Source organism: Saimiri boliviensis, chromosome 4 (assembly GCF_048565385.1).
Source record: "Saimiri boliviensis isolate mSaiBol1 chromosome 4, mSaiBol1.pri, whole genome shotgun sequence".
In the NCBI taxonomy this organism is placed as follows: Eukaryota; Metazoa; Chordata; class Mammalia; order Primates; family Cebidae; genus Saimiri; species Saimiri boliviensis.
In genome coordinates this window covers 79,610,471-79,633,295 of record NC_133452.1, presented here as the reverse complement: position 1 = coordinate 79,633,295, position 22,825 = coordinate 79,610,471, and the positions used below count along the sequence as shown (strand labels likewise).

At 41.5% G+C, this 22,825-nt stretch overlaps 1 protein-coding gene across 2 annotated transcripts; it reads right to left on the bottom strand.

Moving 5' to 3' along the window:
* Positions 1–683: 683 nt before the first annotated feature.
* Positions 684–22,813, bottom strand: SRSF12 (serine and arginine rich splicing factor 12). 2 transcript variants are annotated; one of them, XM_039467821.2, is made up of 5 exons: positions 22,583–22,813; positions 14,349–14,470; positions 12,663–12,770; positions 12,359–12,500; positions 684–3,690 (listed from the first exon to the last, which is right to left on the bottom strand). In XM_039467821.2, exons 1-5 carry the CDS (start codon positions 22,645–22,647, stop codon positions 3,321–3,323), a joined length of 807 nt encoding a protein of 268 aa, XP_039323755.1. In that variant the 5' UTR covers positions 22,648–22,813; the 3' UTR covers positions 684–3,320. The 2 variants fall into 2 exon arrangements, with proteins under 2 accessions (XP_039323755.1, XP_074253807.1); XM_074397706.1 differs by lacking the exon at positions 14,349–14,470 and having other exon boundaries at positions 12,663–14,244; positions 22,583–22,811.
* Between the last annotated feature and the right edge of the window lie 12 nt (positions 22,814–22,825).

Genomic DNA, 22,825 nt, shown 5'->3' with positions numbered 1-22,825 from the left:
TTTTTTTTTTTTTTTTTTTTTGAGACTGAGTTTCGCTCTTGCTACCCAGGCTGGAGTGCAATGGCGCAATCTCCGCTCACTGCAACCTCCACCTCCTGGGTTCAGGCAATTCTCCTGCCTCAGCCTCCTGAGTAGCTGGGATTACAGGCACACGCCACCATGCCCAGCTAATTTTTTGTATTTTCAGTAGAGACGGGGTTTCACCATGTTGGCCTGGATGGTCTCGAGCTCTTGACCTTGTGATTCACCCGCCTCGGCCTCCCAAAGTGCTGGGATTACAGGCTTGAGCCACCGCGCCCGGCAAAAAAGCACCAATTCTTATTTGTAATGCAACAGCGTGTCTTAGAATAGATCTCAAGTAAATGTTACAAATAAAATACTGAAATTAATTTACATTTAAAAATAAATTAGCCCAGTAACATAAAATTAAATCCAAGGCTTCAAATAAAAATTTCAGCAAATTCCCCTATTATCTGTTAGCACTGAAAAATATCAGCTGCTACATAAATAATTTGTGCATTATTCACAGGTAGAAGGAAAACAAGCAGCTGTCATGGTAGTCTTTCTTTTCTTTGACCTTAACTTATTCTCTCTGATCCTGAATAAATGGTAGGTAGTACCCCTGCACTAAACCTGGGAAGTCCTTAAGTAAATATATTCTCAAAAAGAATTGATCACAGATGTCTAAAAATTAAAACATTTGGTTTATTAATAAACAACTTAAAGTATCTCTCTTAAATGGGCCAAGAAACAATTCTATGACAAAAGTGAACCCTAGAATATACATATTCCCAGAAGAAAATTTTCCAGGATACCCAACCAAACAATTTCACCCAAGCACAAAAGTCATTTGCATTGAAGCCTGTGGTCATTTCTTTTTCTAATTCTATTCTGTCATTTCCTTCTAAACATGATCTTAATTAAGCATATACTTGTTAAAGACTTCTCTTTGCAAAAGCCATGGGAATAGAAGTCAGGAAGAGAACTCTGAAGCCCAGTCACTCTACAGATCCAAAGTTTAAATGCCATGTGCCCTTGTAACTTAGCTTCTCTGCATCTATTTCCTTGTCTGTAATGGTATTAGGTTGGTGCAAAAGTAATTGCGGGATATTTACCTTATAAGGGTGCTGATAATTAAATACATGAGTGAATAACCTAAAACATACAGAAAAGTGCCAAGCATGTACTAAATGCTCAAAAGTTTGAGCTATTATCATTCCAGCTTTTACATCAAACCAAACAGTATCCTCCTAGGTAATCTAGGGATTACAATGACAAACCTAGTCAGAGGTAAATCAAGGTATTAAATATGTTTGGGAATATAGAGATAATTTGTGAATACAGAGTAAAGATACTATAATTAATCCCAAGTTATTATTTCTCACTATAGTATCTGAAATATGGTACCTAGTTATTATTATTTTTATAGATACAGGGGTCTTGCTATGTTGCCCAGGCTGGTCTCAAACTTCTGGCCTCAAGCGATCCTCCTGCCTTGGCCTCCCAAAGTGCTAGGATTACAGGCATAAGCCACTATGCCTAGCCCTAGTTTTTAAAATGATTTGATTTATGTGTGTGAACCCTTTTGAAAATACTAAAAATTACTATCAATATTTGTCTTACTCATTCTTCAGATTATCCTTTAGATTTTCAGTGGTGCCACATAATTTTATAACTAAATTTTATTATAGCTGAGCATTTCAAAGAGTTGTCATTTTGAAATAAATGAATTTTGCTATGATTGGAGAAAATCTATTCAGAAAGTACAATATACATGAATTTATGGCACTTGTCCAAATATTATCAGCATACAAATTATTGTGTAAAGTTTCTTCTTACACATAGGATCTAATATGCAAAGAAAAATGGAATTTGTATTCAAAACAAATAGAAGCAACACTGGCTCCTATATACTAAAAATATAAGACAGACTTTTTTTCTTTAACACTCTGGATACAAATACTAACTGCATGGGTTGAGAACTTTTAAGTTTTCATAATATAAGTCACAAAGTATACAAGTAGAGCTCTATAAATATATCCCCTATAATAATCATATGCAAAACCATTCTATCACAAATACGACCAAAACCCTTTGAAAAACATAAACTACAAACACATTTTCAAAGAAATTATTAGTTAAAACAACTACAAAAGCAATCAGTATCAACAAAGTTATTTGGCTGTCAGAAATGAAGGCAGTCTAATGTAAAATTCAAATACTGCAAAGTTGTTTTTTGAAGATGTAGTCTTGACTTTCTTCTTCTTTTTTTTAAATCTTAGAGTCAAGGTTTCACCATGTTGCCCAGGCTGGTCTCAAACTCCTGGACTCAAGCAATCCGCCCGCCTCGGCCTCCCAAAGCGCTGGGATTACAGGTGTGAGCCACCATGCTTGGCCAAGTTTCTTAATACAAGGTACTAAACACTCTTTCAAAAATAATAAGACTTATACTGTATAAAGCAGAGCTAGAACTCTAAAAAGAAAAAATTAAGCAGCAGATGAAAAGTAGATATGTGGAAATAATGGTATCAAATATGATTTTGTACAAAATGTACCACCCTTCAAATGTGTAAGGCTTAATATGAATATTTTTGGATTGTGTTACTCATCTTAATTTTTAAAGCATTAGTCTCAAACCATTCAAAATCCATTAATTCACAAATGTTTTGACATTACTAATGTGGACATGGTATAGGATGCAATTTCATGACACCTCACCTATACTGTTCTACCCAATAAAAATATAACTGTTGAGCTTAGGAGAGAATGTATCTTTTGAATGTTTGATCTCTATATAAATTCTACTTTCTGGAACATCAGAATTTTGTAATATGAACTAATATCCACCAGGAATTGGTCCAAGTTTAAACAGAAGACCCAAAAGACACATAGGTGTCAAACGGTTTAAGTCTGCTCTATGCAATTATACAGTCGTAGTTACTTTTTACAGGAAAGTGCTTTAAAGTCAAAAATATTTGTGTAAAAGGTATTATTAATAGTACTAATACTATCCAAGTAGAATTTTAAAAATTAGTTCCCGTTTACTCATTTCCCTTGAAAAGTACTCTTCTGCCACAATGTAAATAAAAAATGGTCCATAAAATGGTGACATTAGACGAATCATAATTTGTGGTGTGGGCCCTTTAAATGGAGACCAAATTTTTATTAATACAAAGCTAGAGAGATTTTATTTCTTCCATATGCCCAAAGTAACTAATATCAACTCGCATTTTCTGTACACCTTAAGGAATTTTTATTTAACATAATGAGAGGTTTAATAACTTATATTAAAGACTACGTAGTGCTCTTTCTGTTGCTGTTCACCAACTGTTTTTATGACGATAACTTCGAGATCTGGAATGTGACCGAAAATGAGAATGCTTTGCTGTTTGTACTTTAGTTTCAGAATTGGTATACCCTTTGGGAGATTTACATGGGGATCTTGCTATTGAGTCAGAATGTCTTCCATGTGATCTTGATTTTGTTCCTGAGCTAGTCTGCTTTTGAGGTGAACTTGACTGTGATTTTCCTATTGACTTGGACCTTTTTTGTAAGGACTTGGACCTTGACCGTCCTCTAGAGCCAAAATTCCTTCTTGGAGTTCTTGACTGCCTTGCTGAGGTAGACCGCCTTGGTAATGATTTGGAACGAGATTTAGACTGGCTATATGAAAATCGCCTGTGTCGAGACCTGCAAATATCCATAATGTTAGAGCATATATTTCACACAAAATAAGAGCTCAGAAAACAACACTTTTAGGAACTTAAATACTTTATATAACATAATTATATTTTTACTATATATGCTAAAAACATTTCTCATTTTATTATGCATGCTTTTGGTTCAAACGTTAAGTAACAAGTTTGTAATATTTATTATACTAGAATATATGGCCAAAACTTTTTACTTTGCTAGATATATCTTACAGGGATCAGTTCTGAAAAATGCACTTCATATTTAGATTGGGTTATATAGCTCTAAAGAGGTACAAAAATCTAAAGAAAAAAAAGATTTTTAAAAACCCAATTATTTATGCCGGGCATGGTGGCTCACAACTGTAATCCCAGCACTTCGGGCGGCTGAGGCAGGTGGATCATGATGTCAGGAGTTTGAGACCAGCCTGGCCAATATGGTGAAACCCTGCCTCGACTAAAAATACAAAAATTAGCTGGGTGTGGTGGCACGTGCCTGTAGTTTCAGCTACTTGGGAAGCTGAAGCAGGAGAATCACTTGAACCTAGGAGGTGGCGGTTGCAGTGAGCTGAGATCGCACCACTGCACTCCAGTCAGGGTGACAGAGCAAGACTCTGTCTCAAAATTAAAAAATATATACATATATACACAGTTCAAATAATGCTTACAAAAACAAAAATCTAGATACAGGACTCTTGAGTCCTGCCATGATAGAACAGCTTGTTATTAGGCGAATCTTCCCATAGAAGACAGCTATATTAAAAAGCTGCATAATATTTATAAAACAGCTCTCTGAAGGCACTGGAAAATAATCAACACAAGCAGGAAAAACCTGAGGGATTGTAAGCCTTGGCTCTTTTACTAAGACCACTGCCAAATGACACCATGGAGGAGTTGAGCCCAACCAGAAAATGGCTATTTGATTAAGCCGAAGAGAGAAAAGTTAGAATTCAGGACTACCAAAATGGGTAAGGCTTGAGAGGCAAAAACTCTAGAGATGAATGAATTACAGACCAAAAAGTACCTCTAAAATCTGCCTACAAATTTTCCTTAAATTACTGGTCATCTTCTAAGTTGTGTGTGTATGGGAAGAGATTCCAAGGGGCCAGCAAAAAAATGGAATTCAGAAATTCAAGAACTGAGCAGAAATTTTTATCAGATACACAGTGCTGGGGAGAGAGATTAGAGTTCAAACTCCCTGAAGGCCAGTGAGGAACATTAGGCAACAACCCAGACGGGCTACATTCTGGAGGTAAGGACCATCATGCCCTAGGAATGGGCAACAGGCGAGACTCCATCTCCAAATTAAAAAAAAAAAAAAATTATTTAAAGTTCAAAGCCAAAACAGAGCAGCTTTCACAATGCCCAAAACCAAGCCTTAACAAGATCAAAGTGATCTGTCAGCACCCTGCGTGCTAAAAGAAAACAACTGTTTTTGGAGAATAACGTCACGTAGCACCACTATAATTTTTTGCCTATAATGTCTAACATGCTATTTTAAAAAATTATAAGGTATGTTAAAAAAACAGGCAAGAATGACTAAAAACTAAGGCAAACAAAAGACAAAAGAATCATTCCCAAAGTGATTTGGATATTGGCATCATCAAACAGGAATGGAAAAATTACTATAAGTAATATATTCAAGAAAATAAGAGGAAAAGACAAAACAGATAAAAAGATAGTTTCAGTGGAAAACTAGAATCTATAAAAAGAAACAGACATTTGGCCAGGTGCAGTGGCTCAAGCCTGTAATCCCAGCACTTTGGGAGGCCGAGGCGGGTGGATCATGAGATCGAGAGATCGAGACCATCCTGGTCAACATGGTGAAACCCCGTCTCTACTAAAAAAAAAAAAAATACAAAAAATTAGCTGGGCATGGTGGCACGTGCCTGTAATCCCAGCTACTCAGGAGGCTGAGGCAGGAGAATCGCTTGCACCCAGGAGGCGGAGGTTGCGGTGAGCCGAGATCACACCATTGCACTACTCCAGCCTGGGTAACAAGAGTGAAACTCCGTCTCAAAAAAAAGAAACAGACATTTAAAACTAAAAATATATGATATCTGAAATTAAAGTCATCAGATGGTTTTAGCAGGAATCTGGATATAGCAAAAGAAATAGTGAACTAGGGTAGGTGGCTCATACCTGTAATCCTAACACTTTGGGAGGCCAAGGCAAGTGAATCACCTAAGGTCAGAAGTTCAAGACCAGCCTAAGAGATGGTAAAACCCCATATCTACTAAAAATACAAAAATTAGCCAGGCGTTGGTAGCACATGACTGTAATCCCAGCTACCTGGGAGGCTGAGGCAGGATAATCGCTTGAACTTGGGAGGTGGAGGTTGCAGTGAGCCAAGATCATGCCATTGCACTCTAGCCTGGGCAACAAGAGAAAACCTCGAACTTAAAAAAAAAAAAAGAAGTACTGAACTAAAAGATAATTAGAAAAACATCCTATTGAAAGACAGTGTAAGAAAAGGAATTTTAAGAAATCCATAAAAGAATACAACAGATATGTAGTATATAGTCACACAGGCAAGAAGAAAGACTGAATAAGGCAGCAGCAATATTTGAAGAGATAATGGCCTAGAATTTTACAAAACTAACAAAAAGCATTAACTCATAATTTCAAAAAGCTCAATAAATCCCACATAGACAAAGAAAACTGTACTAGGCACATCACAGTGAAACTGCTGAAAACCAAAGTCAAAGAAAAAAAATCTGAAAACCAGCTGGGCACAGTGGCTCATACCTGTAATTTCAGCACTTTGGGAGGCCAAGGCAGGCGATCACCTGAGGTCAGGAGTTCAAGACCAGCCTGGCCAACATGGAGAAACTCCGCCTCTGCTAAAAATACAAAAATTGGGCCGGGCACGGTGGCTCAAGCCTGTAATCCCAGCACTTTGGGAGGCAGAGGCGGGTGGATCACAAGGTCGAGAGATCAAGACCATCCTGGTCAACATGGCGAAACCCCTTCTCTACTAAAGATACAAAAAATTAGCTGGGCATGGTGGCACATGCCTGTAATCCCAGCTACTGAGGAGGCTGAGGCAGGAGAATTGCTTGAACCCAGGAGGCGGAGGTTGCGGTGAGCCAAGATCGCGCCATTGCACTCCAGCCTGGGTAACAAGAGCGAAACTCCGTCTCAAAAAAAAAAAAAAAAAAATACAAAAATTAGCTGGATGTGGTGGTGTGTGCCTGTAATTCCAGCTACTCAGGAGGCTCAGGCATGAGAATTGGTCCAATCCAGGAGGTGGAGGTTGCAGTGAGCAGACATTGTGCCACTGCACTCCAGCGTGGGCAACAGAGTGAGACTCTGTCTCGAAAAAAAAAAAAAAAAAAATCTGAAAACCTTGCCAAAGAATAAAAGACAAATTACTTTCAAAGGAGCAATAACAAGACCAACAACAGACTGTGGATATCAGCAAAACAACAGAATGACATTTTTAAAGAGGAAAAAAAAAGTCACTGTCAATATAGAATTCTATATACAGCAAAAATATTTTTCATAAATGAATATTAAATAAATATGTTTACAAACAAAAGCTGAGATAATTCACTATATGCAGATGTGTATTATAAGAAATACTAAATATTCACTGCCCTGGTACTTCCTGGTGAGGTGAAAGAGAAAAAAAAAGAAATACTAAATATTCTTTAGACTGAAGAAAAATGATACCATATAGTAACACTGAACTACAAAAGAAATTTAAAAAGGTTTCTTTGGAGAATAACATCATGCAGAGCCTCTTTAATGTTTGGCTTTACTTGTTTGTTTTTGAGACAGAGTCTCTCTCTGTCACTCAGCCTGGAGTGCAGTGGTGCAAGCTTGGCTCACTGCAACCTCATTCTCCCAGGTTCAAGCAATTCTTCTGTCTCAGCCTCCCAAGTAGATGGAATTACAGGCACGTGCCACCGTGCCTGGCTAATTTTTGTATTTTTAGTAGAGATGAGGTTTCACCATGTTAGCAAGGCTTCTCTGACCTCAAGTGATCCACCTGCCTCACCCTCCGAAAGTGCTGGGATTACAGGCATGAGCCACGGCACCTGGCTTCTTTTGAATTTTTTTTTTTTTTTTGAGACGGAGTTTCGCTCTTGTTACCCAGTCTGGAGTGCAATGGCGCGATCTCGGCTCACCGCAACCTCCGCCTCCTGGGTTCAGGCAATTCTCCTGCCTCAGCCTCCTGAGTAGCTGGGATTATAGGCACGCACCACCATGCCCAGCTAATTTTTTGTATTTTTAGTAGAGACGGGGTTTCACCATGTTGACCAGGTTGGTCTCGATCTCTCGACCTTGTGATCCACCCGCCTCGGCCTTCCAAAGTGCTGGGATTACAGGCTTGAGCCACCGCGCCCGGCCTGAATTTTTTATTATATTTTTATACTAAAAATATATTGATATCAAATATGTTCTGGAATAAATTCATAGTCTTTTAGAAATTATTAAATTTCATTTTGTGGACAATTTTAGGAAACAAAATGAAGAAAATACTCTTGAAAAAAAAAATCCTAACATAGGAACATTTAGAGTTCTAAAATACACATTTCTTTTTTGTTTTTTTTTTTTAGACGGAGTTTCGCTCTTGTTACCCAGGCTGGAGTGCAATGGCGTGATCTCAGGTCACCGCAATCTCAGCCTCCTGGGTTCAGGCAATTCTCCTACCTCAGCCTCCTGAGTAGCTGGGATTACAGGCACGTGCCACCATGCCCAGCTGATTTTTTGTATTTTTAGTAGAGACGGGGTTTCACCATGTTGACCAGGATGGTCTCGATCTCTTGACCTCGTGATCCACCCGCCTCGGCCTCCCAAAGTGCTAGGATTACAGGCTTGAGCCACTGCGCCTGGCCTAAAATACACATTTCTTGATATAAAGTTAAAAAAGATTTATGGAATACCTTTTAAAATTTTAATTAATTAATATATTTATTTTGAGACAGAGTCTTGCTCTGTTGCCCAGGTTGAAATGCAGTGGCATAATCTTGGCTCACTGCAACCTCCACCAGGTTCAAGCAATTCTTGTGCCTCAGCTTTCTAAGTAGCTGGAACTACAGGCATGCAACACCATGCCCAGCTAATTTTTGTACTTTTAGTAGAGATGGGGTTTCACCACGTTGGCCAGTCTGGTCTTGAACTCCTAGCCTCAAGTGATCTGCCTGCTCCAGCCTCTCAAACTGCTGGGATTACAGATGTGTGTTACCATGCCCAGCTTGGAATATCTAATACGAGCTAGCAACTACTGCTAAGTGCCAGAGATATAAACATGAGTTAGACAAAAGTCCTTGTCTCTAGAAATTCATAGCCTAGTGCAGCAACAAACTAGTTTTCTGTTATATCCACTGAAGAAAAAATAAAAGACCTCTTTTAAGTCCAAGGTAATGCCACATATACTGCATACATTTAGAGTATATGTTGGCTTATATATTCTGATCCATATACATACACAAAAACATATACAACACATATAAATATACACATATGCTCACATACCCACCCACTGATAATCTGATCCTTATGAATACTTGGAGAGCTAGGTCAGATTTCATTCTTTGCAATACAATTTTTATTTTTATTATTTATTTGAGACAGGGTCTCACTTCATTGCCCAGGTTGGAGTGTGGTGGTGTAATCATGGTTCATTGCAGCCTTGACCTAGTGGGCTCAAGCAGTCCTCCCACCTCAGCTCACCCTCTTCTTCCCTCCCAGTAGCTGGAACAGGCATGTGCCACCACACCTGGCTAATTTTTTTTTTTTTTTTTTTAGACATGGAGCGGGGGGGTCTCACTGTATTGCCCAGACTGGTCTCTTGACTTCCTGGACTCAAGTGATCTCACTCTGGCCTCCCAGAGTGCTGGGACCACAGATGTGAGCCAATGCAGCTGGCCATAATACAACTTTTAAAATGAGAAAAACTGGGGTCAGGGAGGTTAAGCAATGGTCTCATAACAAGTACAAAGCAGAATAGCATTGTCCTGAAAGATGTGGTCCTTCTATCCCTGATACTCCATGATTTGAGATAGTCAAGTGTTATACTTCCACTAGAAGGCAGAAAATGATGTGAACATCCACCTTACTTAAATCAAGCAGCAGAAAAAAACTGGTTCACTAAGGCTGTAATGAATTTAGAAACAATCAATTTAAATTCTTTTTTTTTTTGAGATGGAGTCTTGCTTTGCCACCCAGGCTGTCGTGCAGTGACATCATCTTGGCTCACTGCAACCTCTGCCTCACCGGTTCAAGTGATTCTCCTGCCTCAGCCTTCTGAGTAGCTGGGACTACAGGTGCATGCCACCACGCCTGGATTTTTTTTCTTTTTTTTGAGATGGAGTCTCGCTTTGTCACCCAGGCTGGAGTGCAGTGTGTCTTGGCTCACTGCAACCTCTGCCTCCTGGGTTCAAAAAATTCTATTGCCTTAGCCTCCTGAATAGCTAGGGTTACAGGCATGTGCCACCACACCCAGCTAATTTTTGTATTTTTGATGGACACAGGTTTCACCATGTTGGCCCGGCTAGTCTCAAACTCCTGACCTCAGGTGATCTGCTTGCCTTGGCCTTCCGAAGTACTGGGATTATAGGCGTGAACCACTGCACCTGGCCCGTATTTTTAGTAGACACAAGGTTTCACCATATTGGCCAGGATGGTCTTGAACTCCTGACCTCAAATAATCCACCCACCTCTGCCTCCCAAAGTGCTAGGATTACAGGTGTGAGCCATCATACCCGGTCCATATAATTTTTGTTGTGATTCACTTATTATTCTAATAGAAATAAACTCCTGGCTAGCAAAATAAATAACTTGCAAATATCTTTCCCCCTCCCCCCAAATTACTATTTAATATGTCTTCTTCAATACTGCCATACTTGGAACTTATTCTTGATAATAATTTACCTTTCACAAGTAAACTGATTTACATTAACTTTAGTCAATCACCTTTCATAAGGAATTTTATTATATGTCTTTTTTCCTTTTTTTTTTTTTTTTTTTTTTTTTTGCAGAGATGGGGGTCTCTCTCTGTTGCCCCAGGCTAGTCTTGAACTCCTGGCATCAAGTGATGCTCCCATCTCAGCTTCCCAAAGTGCTGAGCTTACTGTACCTGGTCATTTTATTATATTTCTTATGCATTTAAACATTTTTAAAGTTGAAGATTCCAAATTGTTGGGCACATTTAGGAAAATTTTATTTATCTAATATTTATCACCTTATTATTATTTTTTAAATTTTTCTTTTACCCAACAGTAGTACAAGAATTTTTTTTTTTTTTTTTTTTTGAGATGGAGTCTTGCTCTGTCGCCTAGGCTGGAGTACAGTGGTGCGATCTCAGTTCACTGCAACCTGTGCCTCCCCAGTTCAAGTGATTCTCCCACCTCGGCCTCCTGAGTAGATGGGATCACAGGTGTGTGCCACTATGCCTGGCTAATATTTGTATTTTTAGTAGAGATGGAGTTTCCCCGTCTCTACTAAAAATACAAAAAATTAGCTGGGCATGGTGGCGTGTGCCTGTAATCCCAGCTACTCAGGAGGCGGAGGCAGGAGAATTGCCTGAACCCAGGAGGCGGAGGTTGTGGTGAGCCGAGATCGCGCCATTGCACTCCAGCCTGGGTAACAAGAGCAAAACTCCGTCTCAAAACAAAACAAAACAAAAAAGAAACGGGGTTTCACCATGTTGGTCAGGCTGGTCTTGAACTCCTGAACTGTGATCCATCTGGCTTGGGCTCCCAAAGTGCTGGGGTTACAGGTGTGAGCCACTACGCCCAGCCGAGTATGTATTTTCTTACTTTTTGTTTTTTGTTCACTATATATTATCTTCTCATATAAAAAAGTTAAGTCTGTACCTTTAACCTAAGAATGAATCCAATAAACCCAAGTTAAATAACAGTATATGATAAATAGAGAAGAGCACTATCTTTGAACAGAAATTGATTATTTTTGTACCTTAAACAAAATGACTCAAGTGGACTGTTTATAAAAACTTTAAAATATTTTCCAGGCTGGGTGCAATGACTCACAACCTGTAATCCTAGAGCTTTGGGAAGCTGAGGCGGGAGAATCACTTAAGCCCAGGAATTTAAGACCAGTCTGGGCAACATATCAGGGACCTTCCCCACCCCCCACCACCATCTCTACAAAATAATTTTAAAAATTAGCCTGGTGTGATGGTGCACACCTGTAGTATCCGCTACTTGGGAGGCTGAGGTGGAAGGATTGCTTGAACCTGGGAGATCAAGGCTACAGAGGGCCACGATTGTGCACCACTGCACTCCAGCCTGGTAAACAGTGAGACCCTATCAAAAAATATACATATATATTTTCCAGAAAAAGTAGAAAATAAAGTTTTCAGTCCCTGTATTTTGTACTCAATCTTTTTTTTTTTTTTTTTTTTGAGACGGAGTTTCGCTCTTGTTGCCCAGGCTGGAGTGCAATGGCATGATCTCGGCTCACCGCAACCTCCGCCTCCTGGGTTCAGGCAATTCTCCTGCCTCAGCCTCCTGAGTAGCTGGGATTACAGGCACGTGCCACCATGCCCAGCTAATTTTTTGTATTTTTAGTAGAGACGGGGTTTCACCATGTTGACCAGGATGGTCTCGATCTCTTGACCTCGTGATCCACCCGCCTCGGCCTCCCAAAGTGCTGGGATTACAGGCTTGAGCCACCGCACCCGGCCCTGTACTCACTCTTTAAGGCTGTCTGACCGCCTCCTATTTCTTCCCCATGAAGAACTTCTACTTCGAGTTCTTCTTTGGCTGGGGCTTCTTGATCTCCTGTGATCACTCGGAGAACAAGGATGACGTTCTTTTGATTTCATTTGGCCTGGTGCTGGAACATCAAGAACAAGACTTATAATTCGTTACCTGAATACCACAGTAACAGCCACTCAACTAGTAATCATTTTCTGAAAGAATTTTACATTAAAAAAATCAGTCATCACTAAAACTCATTCTGCTGAATAAATAAAATCTAACATTTAGTCACACTTACTTTTGCGATCACCTTGTGCAAACTGTATTTCAATTTGACGGCCACATACCCACTTTCTATTGAGGTTATAAAGAGCATCTTCAGCATCTCGAACATCTTCAAATATGACTAGCTGTTAAGGACACTTTGAACATGAGATATCAAGTAAACATATTTTAAAAATATTATTTACATGTGAAATGAAATTAACAGGAAAATAAAGTTCAAGTTACTAAGCTCACATCTTCAATATAATATGAATAATCAGAAAAAAGCTTTCACTTTTTCTCACTTCTTCTCACTTAGAAGAGTGAGTCTAAAAAGAAAAAGAAAAGCAAACGTGTAACTATACCTTTAGTGTCTATAATAGTGTAGCTGCGGTATGCATGTATAATTTGACCTACAAGAAAAAAAAAGTCCAAAATTGGCTAGCATTATAAAATTATAAACTGTTTAGGACTCACTCCCTTCTTTCAGATAAAGGATCCATCAGGTTTTTCACTGAATATCAGCATGCAGAAGCCTTTATTCTGAAATTAAAATTACTCTTTCATTAAAAGACTTTTAAATTTGACATTTAAGAAAGATTACTTACAAACAAAACCAGACATATACAAGCGAGTTAAAATAAAAACTGATTCAGTCCTTTAAAAATGATATCTGCCTTTGAATCTACCACTTTAAACATTTATTTTTTATTTTTTTGAGAGGGAGTTTCACTCTTGTCACCCAGGCTGAAGTGCAATGGTGTGATCTCAGCTCACTGCAACCTCCATCTCTGGGGTTCAAGAGATTCTCCCGCCTTAGCCTCTGGAGTAGTTGAGATTACAGGCACACATCACCACACCCAGCTAATTTTTGTATTTTTGATAGAGACGGGGTTTCACCATGTTGGTCAGGCTGGTCTCGAACTCCTGATTTGAGGTGATCCACCTGCCTCAGCCTCCCAAAGTGCTGGGATTACAGGTATGAGCACTGTGCCTGGCCAAACATTTCTCTTTTTACTACTTGGGATATAGATATAAAAGAAACATAAAAGCAATCTGTAAATATCTGGAATTACATATATTGGTTTGTAAATCCCACTAAACTTCCTTATGTATATAAATTATATAATATTAAACCTAGCTATAATGGAAATTAGCTATATAAAAATAAATGACTTTTTTAAAGAAGATTTTTACTAGTTTAATTAAAAATATAACAAACAGAAAAAGCTCAAGAAATGCAATATAAAATGAGACTTTGGCAATTACCTCAATGTCACTTGATCTTGAACCTTGACCTTTACTCTTTAAGGCTTGCAAGGTGGACTTTATAAGAGACGCAGAACCAACAAAATCAGACTTGGCTTTGATTCTGGAACTCTGAGTAAATGTAGGAAAGCCGAAGTCTCAACCTGGTGTTGGCTTTGTCTTTTGCTTGATAAAGACTTCCCCTCTTCCAGGTCTTTATATCTGTGTCCACCCTCCCTCTTTACTCCTTGATGCTTGAACTTTAGGTGCCTTTTGTCTCGCCTGCTGGATTTATGCTTGGATTCTAGCTAACAGGTTGGTTCAAACTGGGGGGCGCTTGCCAGCTACTGTGGACTGCTTTAGATCTTCTGAGATAAAGAAATAAACACATTTAATTAGGCAATATTAATATCATATGCTACTGAATACATATATGTATAAGCACACATATGCAGTATATTCACATGCACACAATAAAATAAAGGATATTGAACATAAGCAAATCCTCTTGGGCGGCGCGTGTAGAAGTCAAGTGGAATGTAAACGTCTACTATAGGGCCGTATCGACCAAACTCACGGCGCAAGTCCTCAGGCCTGAAGTGTTTTAGAAATAAGGCAAAGAAATATGAATAGCTGGATTAAAATATCTTGCCTACAGAAATCCCCCTGAAATCTTCAAAAGAAAGAACATCATCTAGACCAGCATTACCTAAAAAATAGTTTTTTGTAAGAATCATACAAGGTTAGGCTGGGTGCGGTGGCTCACGCCTATAATCCCAGCACTTTGGGAGGCTGAGGCGGGTGGATCATGAGGTCAAGAGATCGAGACCATCCTGGTCAACATGGTGAAACCCTGTCTCTACTAAACATACAAAAAATTAGCCGAGCATGGTGGTGCGTGCCTGTAGTCCCGGCTACTCGGAAGGCTGAAGCAGGAGAATTGCTTGAACCCAGGAGGTGGAGGTTGCAGTGAGCCGAGGTCGCGCCATTGCACTCCAGCCTGGGTAACAACAGCAAAACTCCGTCTCGGGGGGGAAAAAAAAAAAGAATCATGCAAGGTTTTGAAAGGAAGGGAAAAAAGAAAGAAAAAAAAGCATTCTCAGGCTAGGCATGGTGGCTCACACCTACAATCCCAGCATTTTGGGGAACCAAGGTATGTGGTTCCTTTTGGGGAACCAAGGAACTCCTGAACTCCAGCCTGGGCAACATGGTGAAATCCTGTCTCTACAAAAAATGCAAGAATTAGCCAGACTTGGTAGCGTGTGCCTATAGTCCCATCTATGCGGGAGGCTGAAGTGGGAGAATCACCTGGTGCAGGGAGGTTGAGGCTGTAGTGAGCCAAGATCACACCACTGTACTCCAGCCTGGGTGACAGAGTGAGACACCCTGTCCTAAAAAAAAAAAAAAAACCATAACCCCCCAGATTCTCAGACCTCTCTTGGAGGTTCTGATTCAGGTAGTCTGGATTAGAGGCTGGAAATCTGTATCTTTACAAGCACTCCAGGTGGTTGTTATGCCTAATTTCCAGAAACACTGACCGAGCATATCTACCTCTGAAAGTTATTATAAGACCAAGTAAGTAATTGTTTCACTAAGAACACATTCATTTTGCCTCAGTATAATTTTTCTTTTTCTTTTATAGCATCATCATTCCATAAGTGCCTCACTATAATTTCATGTTTATGTTAATCTTGTTTTCATATTGTAAGAATTAGATTCTAAAGCCCTAAAATTATTTCTCAGGCGTTAAAGAAAATGAGTGTTCTAGCCGGGCGCGGTGGCTCAAGCCTGTAATCCCAGCACTTTGGGAGGCCGAGGCGGGTGGATCACGAGGTCAAGAGATCAAGACCATCCTGGTCAACATGGTGAAACCCCGTCTCTACTAAAAATACAAAAAATTAGCTGGGCATGGTGGCGCGTGCCTGTAATCCCAGCTACTCAGGAGGCGGAGGTAGGAGAATTGCCTGAACCCAGGAGGCGGAGGTTGCGGTGAGCCGAGATCGCGCCATTGCACTCCAGCCTGGGTAACAAGAGCGAAACTCCGTCTCAAAAAAAAAAAAAAAGAAAAAGAAAATGAGTGTTCTAATATTAAACATAAAACAAAGTAACTACTATATTCCCAAATTGGACAAGTATTTTGAGCCTGCTATATGCCTTCTAGTGTGATTAGGTACTTCAAGAGGGATATAAAAAAAATTAAATAGCATGATATTAATCTTCATGAGGCTACAATTTAACCCAAGAGAGAAAATATTTAGCAGTAATAGCTAACAGTTACATTGCATTTATATATTGGCTTCTGTTCACCTTACAACCATTTAATTCTTACAAGATCCCTGTAGTTATTTACAGATAATATAAACAGATTACAGGTGATACAGACAGATTACAGGTTATTTACAGGTGATACAAACAGATTACAGGTGATATTGACAGATTAACCCTTCTAAGGTTACTGAGCCAGCAAGTGACAGAGCCAGAAATCAAATTTTCAGTCTCACACTAGTCCATCTTCTTTTTTCTTTCTTTCTTTCTTTTTTTTTTTTTTTTTTCCTGAAACAGAGACTTGCTCTGTCGCCTTGCTGGAGTGCAGTGGTGCGATGTCAGCTCACTGTAACTTTGGCCTCCCAGGTTCAAGCAATTTGTCTGCCTCAGTGGGACTACAGGCAAGCGCCATCATAAAAATTAACCACATACCCGGCTAATTTTTTCACATTTTAGTAGAGAAAAGGTTTCACCACGTTGGTCAGGATGGTCTCAATCTCCTGATCTCACGATCTGCCCACCTTGGCCTTCCAAAGTGCTGGGATTGTAGCCGTGAGCCACCATGCCTAGCCTAGTCCATCTTCTTAACCACCCTACTACTTCATGGTGCTATCATGGGGATTCAGCATCATGCTATGATCACAAAATGTGGCTCGGGAGAAATAAAGATTCAAAGATGAATAATAAGCTTCTAGCTTGTTAGTGTCAGTTACAAAATTAGTTGGTGTCAGTTACAAAAATTAGAAAAGAGAGCTAAGCTAGATCAAGGAGGGAGAAAAGAGGCAAAAAAAAAACAACTTCCAGGTTTAGAAATGCAGAATTTGAGGTGATGGTAGAACATTGATAAGAATGATAAGAGTTCTATAAGCAACTGAAAATTATTACATGCATTATATTAATGTGTATTAATATAATTAATAATTAAAATAATTAAGTCTCAAGACTAGAAGCCAGTGATTAAGGCTACAGATGGGAATTTAGAAATTATTACACATAAGAAGGACAGGCACGGTGGCTCAAGCCTGTAATCCCAGCACTTTGGGAGGCCGAGGTGGGTGGATCACAAGGTCAAGAGATCGAGACCACCCTGGTCAACATGGTGAAACCCTGTCTCTACTAAAAATACAAAAAATTAGCTGGGCATGGTGGCGCGTGCCTGTAATCCCAGCTACTCAGGAGGCTGAGGCAGGAGAATTGCCTGAACCCAGGAGGCGGAGGTTGTGGTGAGCCGAGATCGCGCCATTGCACTCCAGCCTGGGTAACAACAGTGAAACTCCGTCTCAAAAAAAAAAAAACAGAAAAAGAAAAAGAAATTATTACACATAAGATTGAATTAATATTGATGAAGCATCTACTATATGCCAGTAGCACAGTTAATATTATGACATACTTTATTTAATTTAACATTCATATAACATGTTTGTTTTTACTATTAGTTTTTGAAGACTGTGACAATGTCTTTTTTCTTTCACTTATTCAGAATTCAGCAAATATTTATTGAGCACTTACTATGTGCAAGTTTCCAGGAACATGGTGAGAAACAAGGAATATACAATTCCTGCTCCCACAGATCATAGACTGGCATAAAGAGTCTCAACCTCTCCTGAATATTGTAATCATCTATGAGGGGAATGTTACAGACAGAGGCACCCCAATCTGATGCATTAACTCTGGACCTAATTAGTGTTTTCCATAGTGAGGCCTAAATTATGTTTAAATTTTTCAGGATTTCACAGGCAATTCTGAGACTGAAGGTTCAGAATCATTGCTAAAGCAGGTGTCTTCACCAGCATATCTCTGTACCTAATGTATCTGCTGGGCACACAGTAGGTACTCAACATACATTTGCCTATCAATGAGTAAAGAACACATTATTGTTACCATTTAAGAGTAAAGGACACTGAGAATGAGAGAAGTTACCTTGCCCAGAGATCTACACAGCCAGTAGCAGAGCTAGGATTCAAAAGAAGGTCTTCTTAGACAACCAATCCCATCAACCAAATGTAGTGGCTAAGAGGAAAGCGATCATAGATCATATAAAGGTGGAAGCTGGAGCACTGTGTGTCACAGAGGTTTGGAGTCCTGGAAGCCAAGGGTGATGGGAGTCGGATGGAACAGATCTTTTCAAAAGAACCAATTCCCATTCATTGTCTCCACTCCCTCACCTGTTAGCTATTGTTTTGTTTTCACTTATTTTTGCACTTTTGGTATGATCTACTTCAACATTCAAAAAAAACACAGAGAATAATAAATACTCATGTATCTACCAAACATCTCAGTATTTGCCATATTTGCCATAATTTTCAGTATTTTTAAAGAAATTAGATATTATATCCTTCTGTTACCAATGGAGGGTCTTGACCAGGCGTCCCTAAACTTTTTACACAGGGGGCCAGTTCACTGTCCCTCAGACCGTTGGAGGGCCGCCACATACTGTGCTCCTCTCACTGACCGCCAATGAAAGAGGTGCCCCTTCCTGAAGTGTGGCGGGGGGCCGGATAAATGGCCTCAGGGGGCTGCATGCGGCCCGCGGGCTGTAGTTTGGGGACGCCTGGTCTTGAATATGAGTCCTCCAGGTTCTTGGCATTTTTAACAGAGAATTGGACCAAAACGCACAAAGCAATGAAAAAAATGAAGCAATGAAAGCACAGATTTACTGAAATGAAAGGTTACTCCACAGAGTGGGAGCAGACTGAAACGAGTGGTTCAAGTGTACTGGTTACAGAAATTTCTAGGGTTTAAATGCCCTCTATGGTTTCCCATTGGTCACTTGGTTACACCCTATGTAAATGAAAACTTGACGGGCAACCAGTCAGAGGCTGAAGTGAAGGTTCAAAGTTACACATGAAGAGGTGGCCTGGGACCAGTCAGAGGTAGTTTCCATTTTTCATCTGCAATGCAGCGTAAAGGGAGTAGCCTCTGATCCTTTTGTTACTTGGGTGTAGAGAGGTGGAGTTCTCCTTTTGATTCAGTTATAGGAAGTCAGCATCAATCAGTCTTAAGTTCCCTGCCTCCAGACCCTATTCTGCTTCAGTATCACGAGCAAAGAATTATTGGTGGGCTGGAGGGTATGCCCATCTCAGCTTCACTGTATGTTCTTCTAAAGTGGCCCAACCAACTTACACTTCCGAAAACATGTGTTAGAATTCCCACTGTTGCCCAGGCATAGTGGCTGACACCTGTAATACCAGCACTCTGGGAGGCCAAGGTGGAAGGACTGCATGAGCCCAGGAGTTCAAGACCAGCCTGAGCAACATAATGACACCCCCATTTCTACAAAAAATAAAATAAAAATCAGCTGGACATGGTGGCTATAATCCCAGCTACTCAGGAGGCTGAGGCAGAGGGATCACTTGAGCCCAGGACTTAGACTGCAGTAAGCCATGATCATGCTACTGCACGCCAGTTTGGGAGACACGGCAAGACCTGATTTCTTTTTTTGTCTTTTTTTTTTTTTTTGAGATGGAGTCTGACTTTGTCACCCAGGCTGGGGTGCTGTGGTGCAGTCTCGGCTCACTGCAACCTTCACCTCCCAGGTTCCAGCAATTCTCCTGCCTCAGCCTCCCAAGTAGCTGGGACTACAGGCATGCACCACCACGCCCAGCTGATTTTTGTATTTTTAGTAGAGACAGTGTTTCACCATATTGGCCAGGCTGGTCTCAAATTCCTGATCTCATGATCTGCCCACCTAAGCCTCCCAAAGTGCTGAGATTACAGGCATGAGCCACTGCACCCGGCCACAGCTTTTATTTGTTTAGAGACAAGGTCTCTCTGTCACCCAAGCTGGAGTCCAGTGGTGCAATCATAGGTCACTGTAACCTTGACCTCCCCAGCTCAAGTGATCCTCCCACGTCAGCTTCCCCAGTAAATGGGACTACAGGTGTGTCACACACCAGGCTATATTTTACAACTTTTTATTTTTGAGACAAAGTCTCACTCTGCTGCCCAGGTTGGAGTGACGTGGCCTGATCTCAGCTCACTGCCAACCTCCACCTCCGGGATTCAAGCAATTCTCACGCCTGAGCCTCCCAAGCAGCTGGGATTACAGCTGCGAGCCATCATTCCTGGCTAATTTTTGTATTTAAGTAGAGATGGGGTTTCATCATGTAGTCCAGGCTGGTCTCAAACTCCTGGCCTCAGGTGATCCGCCTGCCTCTGCCTCCCAAAGTGCGGGGATTACAGGCATGAGCCACCGCACCTGGTCTTATATTTTACAGTTTTTAACTCTACAAATGGGATTTTCATAGGATTCAACTTACTAAATGCTAACATCTAAAGACTGAGTTTACACATACAAAATCCAGATTTCTGACTTCTCTTGAAAACTAGAAAGATAATGTCAACAAGAAGTCCAAATGTCTACATGGCAGCTGTCAGATGGAGTTTAGAGGCAGATGCTGCTTTTAGACGTCACATTTCCTTTTCTATTTGCTACAGTCCACACCATTCTACTGTGCCTTATAAGCTGGCAGCTTCAATTTCTGTGGCCATTATAATTGGAAACCTTTGATTTTTCTGCATACACCCTGAAGAGTCTTGATACTTATTCTGTTTTCAAACTGTCTGTTCAACTGCAAGATTTTTTTTTTTATTCTGCCCAAATTATAAATTTTGCTCGTGTTTTCTATGTAATATATTGATAAACAGGCTGGGAGAAGAAATGTAAACGAGGCATCTTTTAGATGTTAACGAAGATATATTAATCACAGCATACAGTTGTGATATATGTACTTGGGGTGATCAAATAAAAAATACGCCGTGCCTTACGACTGTAATCTTAGCACTTTGGGAGGCTGAGGTGGGCAGATCAGTTAAGGTCAGGAAAGCCTAGCCAACATGGTGAAACATCATCTTTACTAAAAACACTAAAATTCGCTAGATGTGTGTGTGGGGGGGCACATGCCTGTACTCCCATCACTAGGGAGGTGAGGCAGGAGAATCGCTTGAACCCAGGAGGTGGAGGTGCAGTGAACCAAGACTGGGCCATTGCATTCCAGCCTGAGCAACAGTGAGACTCTGTCTCAAAAACATAAATAATTAAAAAATACTTAACGTTTATTTACTCCTCAAAGGTAAATTATGATACTCCAGATGACTATGGAGTCAAGAGATCCTTATATCTGCACCTGTCTGGCCCCGGGTAAGTCATTAAAACGCTTAGCTTCTTATATTGTTTACTGACAACAGCATGGAAAGAACAAAAACAAAAACTCGTAGCTTCTGCTCTCCCTTATGTACAATAAAACAATATTGCATAGGTAGAAAGGTTAGGGGCAAGTAAATGAAATAAGCTTAGTGAAATGAAAATGTCTATTAACGCCGGGCGCGGTGGCTCACGCCTGTAATCCCAGCACTTTGGGAGGCCGAGGCGGGTGGATCATGAGGTCAAGAGATCGAGAGCATCCTGGTCAACAAGGTGAAACCCCGTCTCTACTAAAAGTACAAAAAATTAGCTGGGCATGGTGGCGCGTGCCTGTAATCCCAGCTACTCGGGAGGCTGAGGCAGGAGAACTGCCTGAACCCAGGAGGCGGAGGTTGCGGTGAGCCGAGATTGTGCCATTGCACTCCAGCCTGGGTAACAAGAGCGAAACTATGCCAAAAAAAAAAAAAGAAAAAGAAAAAGAAAATGTCTATTAACACTGGTCCCTATCCCACCCTCCCCCAATCCCTCCAGCTCCATTAAGGAAGGAAGTGCTATATGAAGAAGTCATTCCCTAAAATCTGTGTTCAGACACTCTGTGGACAGACTTCTCAAAGGAGGACGGGGTGCGGCAGCAAGGACTGAGACTCAGGATCAACCAGGTGAGTCCATCCAAGCCGTTTAAAGGAGTATTAATACTGGACTCGGAACTTTAAAGAAAAACGCACTGATGTCATTCACTGAAGTTATCTTTTGTATGCAGAATAACATTATGTGAATGAAATGTAAGCAGCACCGTCTGTAAGTAGATCAGAACTGGGGGAAAGAAACTGTAAGGCCCGAGTACGCATTACGGTACGGTACGTTCTCACCAGCCCCAATTCCTCTTCATCTGCAAGGGCTGGACGCGCGGTTTTATCGCCGCACAGTGACAAAGGGGCTGAAACGCGGGTACTCGCTCGAGCGCAAACCCTCCCGGCTCGAGGCGGGGAGCGACCCGGGCCCCGGAGAGGGGCGCCCCTTGCCCCACCGCCCGCCGGCTGAGGTGGCGTGGGCCCGGGACGCGGTGTGCGCGGCGCCTGGGCTGAACCCCGGCCGGGAGGGCGGACGCGCGAGTCCCGCCCAGGCCGCGGAGTGGCCCGAAGGTTCACACCTCCCCCGGGGAGGTGCCTCCGCCGGCGGCGCAGCCACGGCCCGCGGGGAGGCTCCGTGCCGCCCCGCCGGGCCTCGGCCGGGCTCCGCGGCGCGGCCGTTGCCCTACCCGTCCTCCGCGCCCCCAACCTGCAGCCGCGGCCGTTCACCTGGTGGCGTCCGCGACGTTCCTGATGAACAGGGAGGTGTTGGGGGGCCTGGTGTAGCGAGACATGACCGCTTCCTCCGTTCCCTCCGGGCCTGCCCGCGGCCGCTGGGCTCGCTCCGTCTCCCGCTACCACCGCTGCCGCCACAGGAGCTCCGCCGGCCCCCGGCGCGACCCCCTCCCCTCGGCCTCAGCCCCGCTAGCGCGCAGCCGCAGAGGCCGGCGCGGAGGGGGCGCTGCGCGGCGC

Coding starts and splice junctions, on each gene's coding strand:
- SRSF12 (XM_039467821.2), bottom strand. CDS start 22,647: ATGTCTCGCTACACCAGGCCCCCCAACACCTCCCTGTTCATCAGGAAC. Junction 12,501..12,662: donor TGCACAAGGTGATCGCAAAA/GTAAGTGTGACT, acceptor TTGATGTTCCAG/CACCAGGCCAAATGAAATCA. Junction 3,691..12,358: donor CGGTCAGACAGCCTTAAAGA/GTGAGTACAGGG, acceptor GGATATTTGCAG/GTCTCGACACAGGCGATTTT.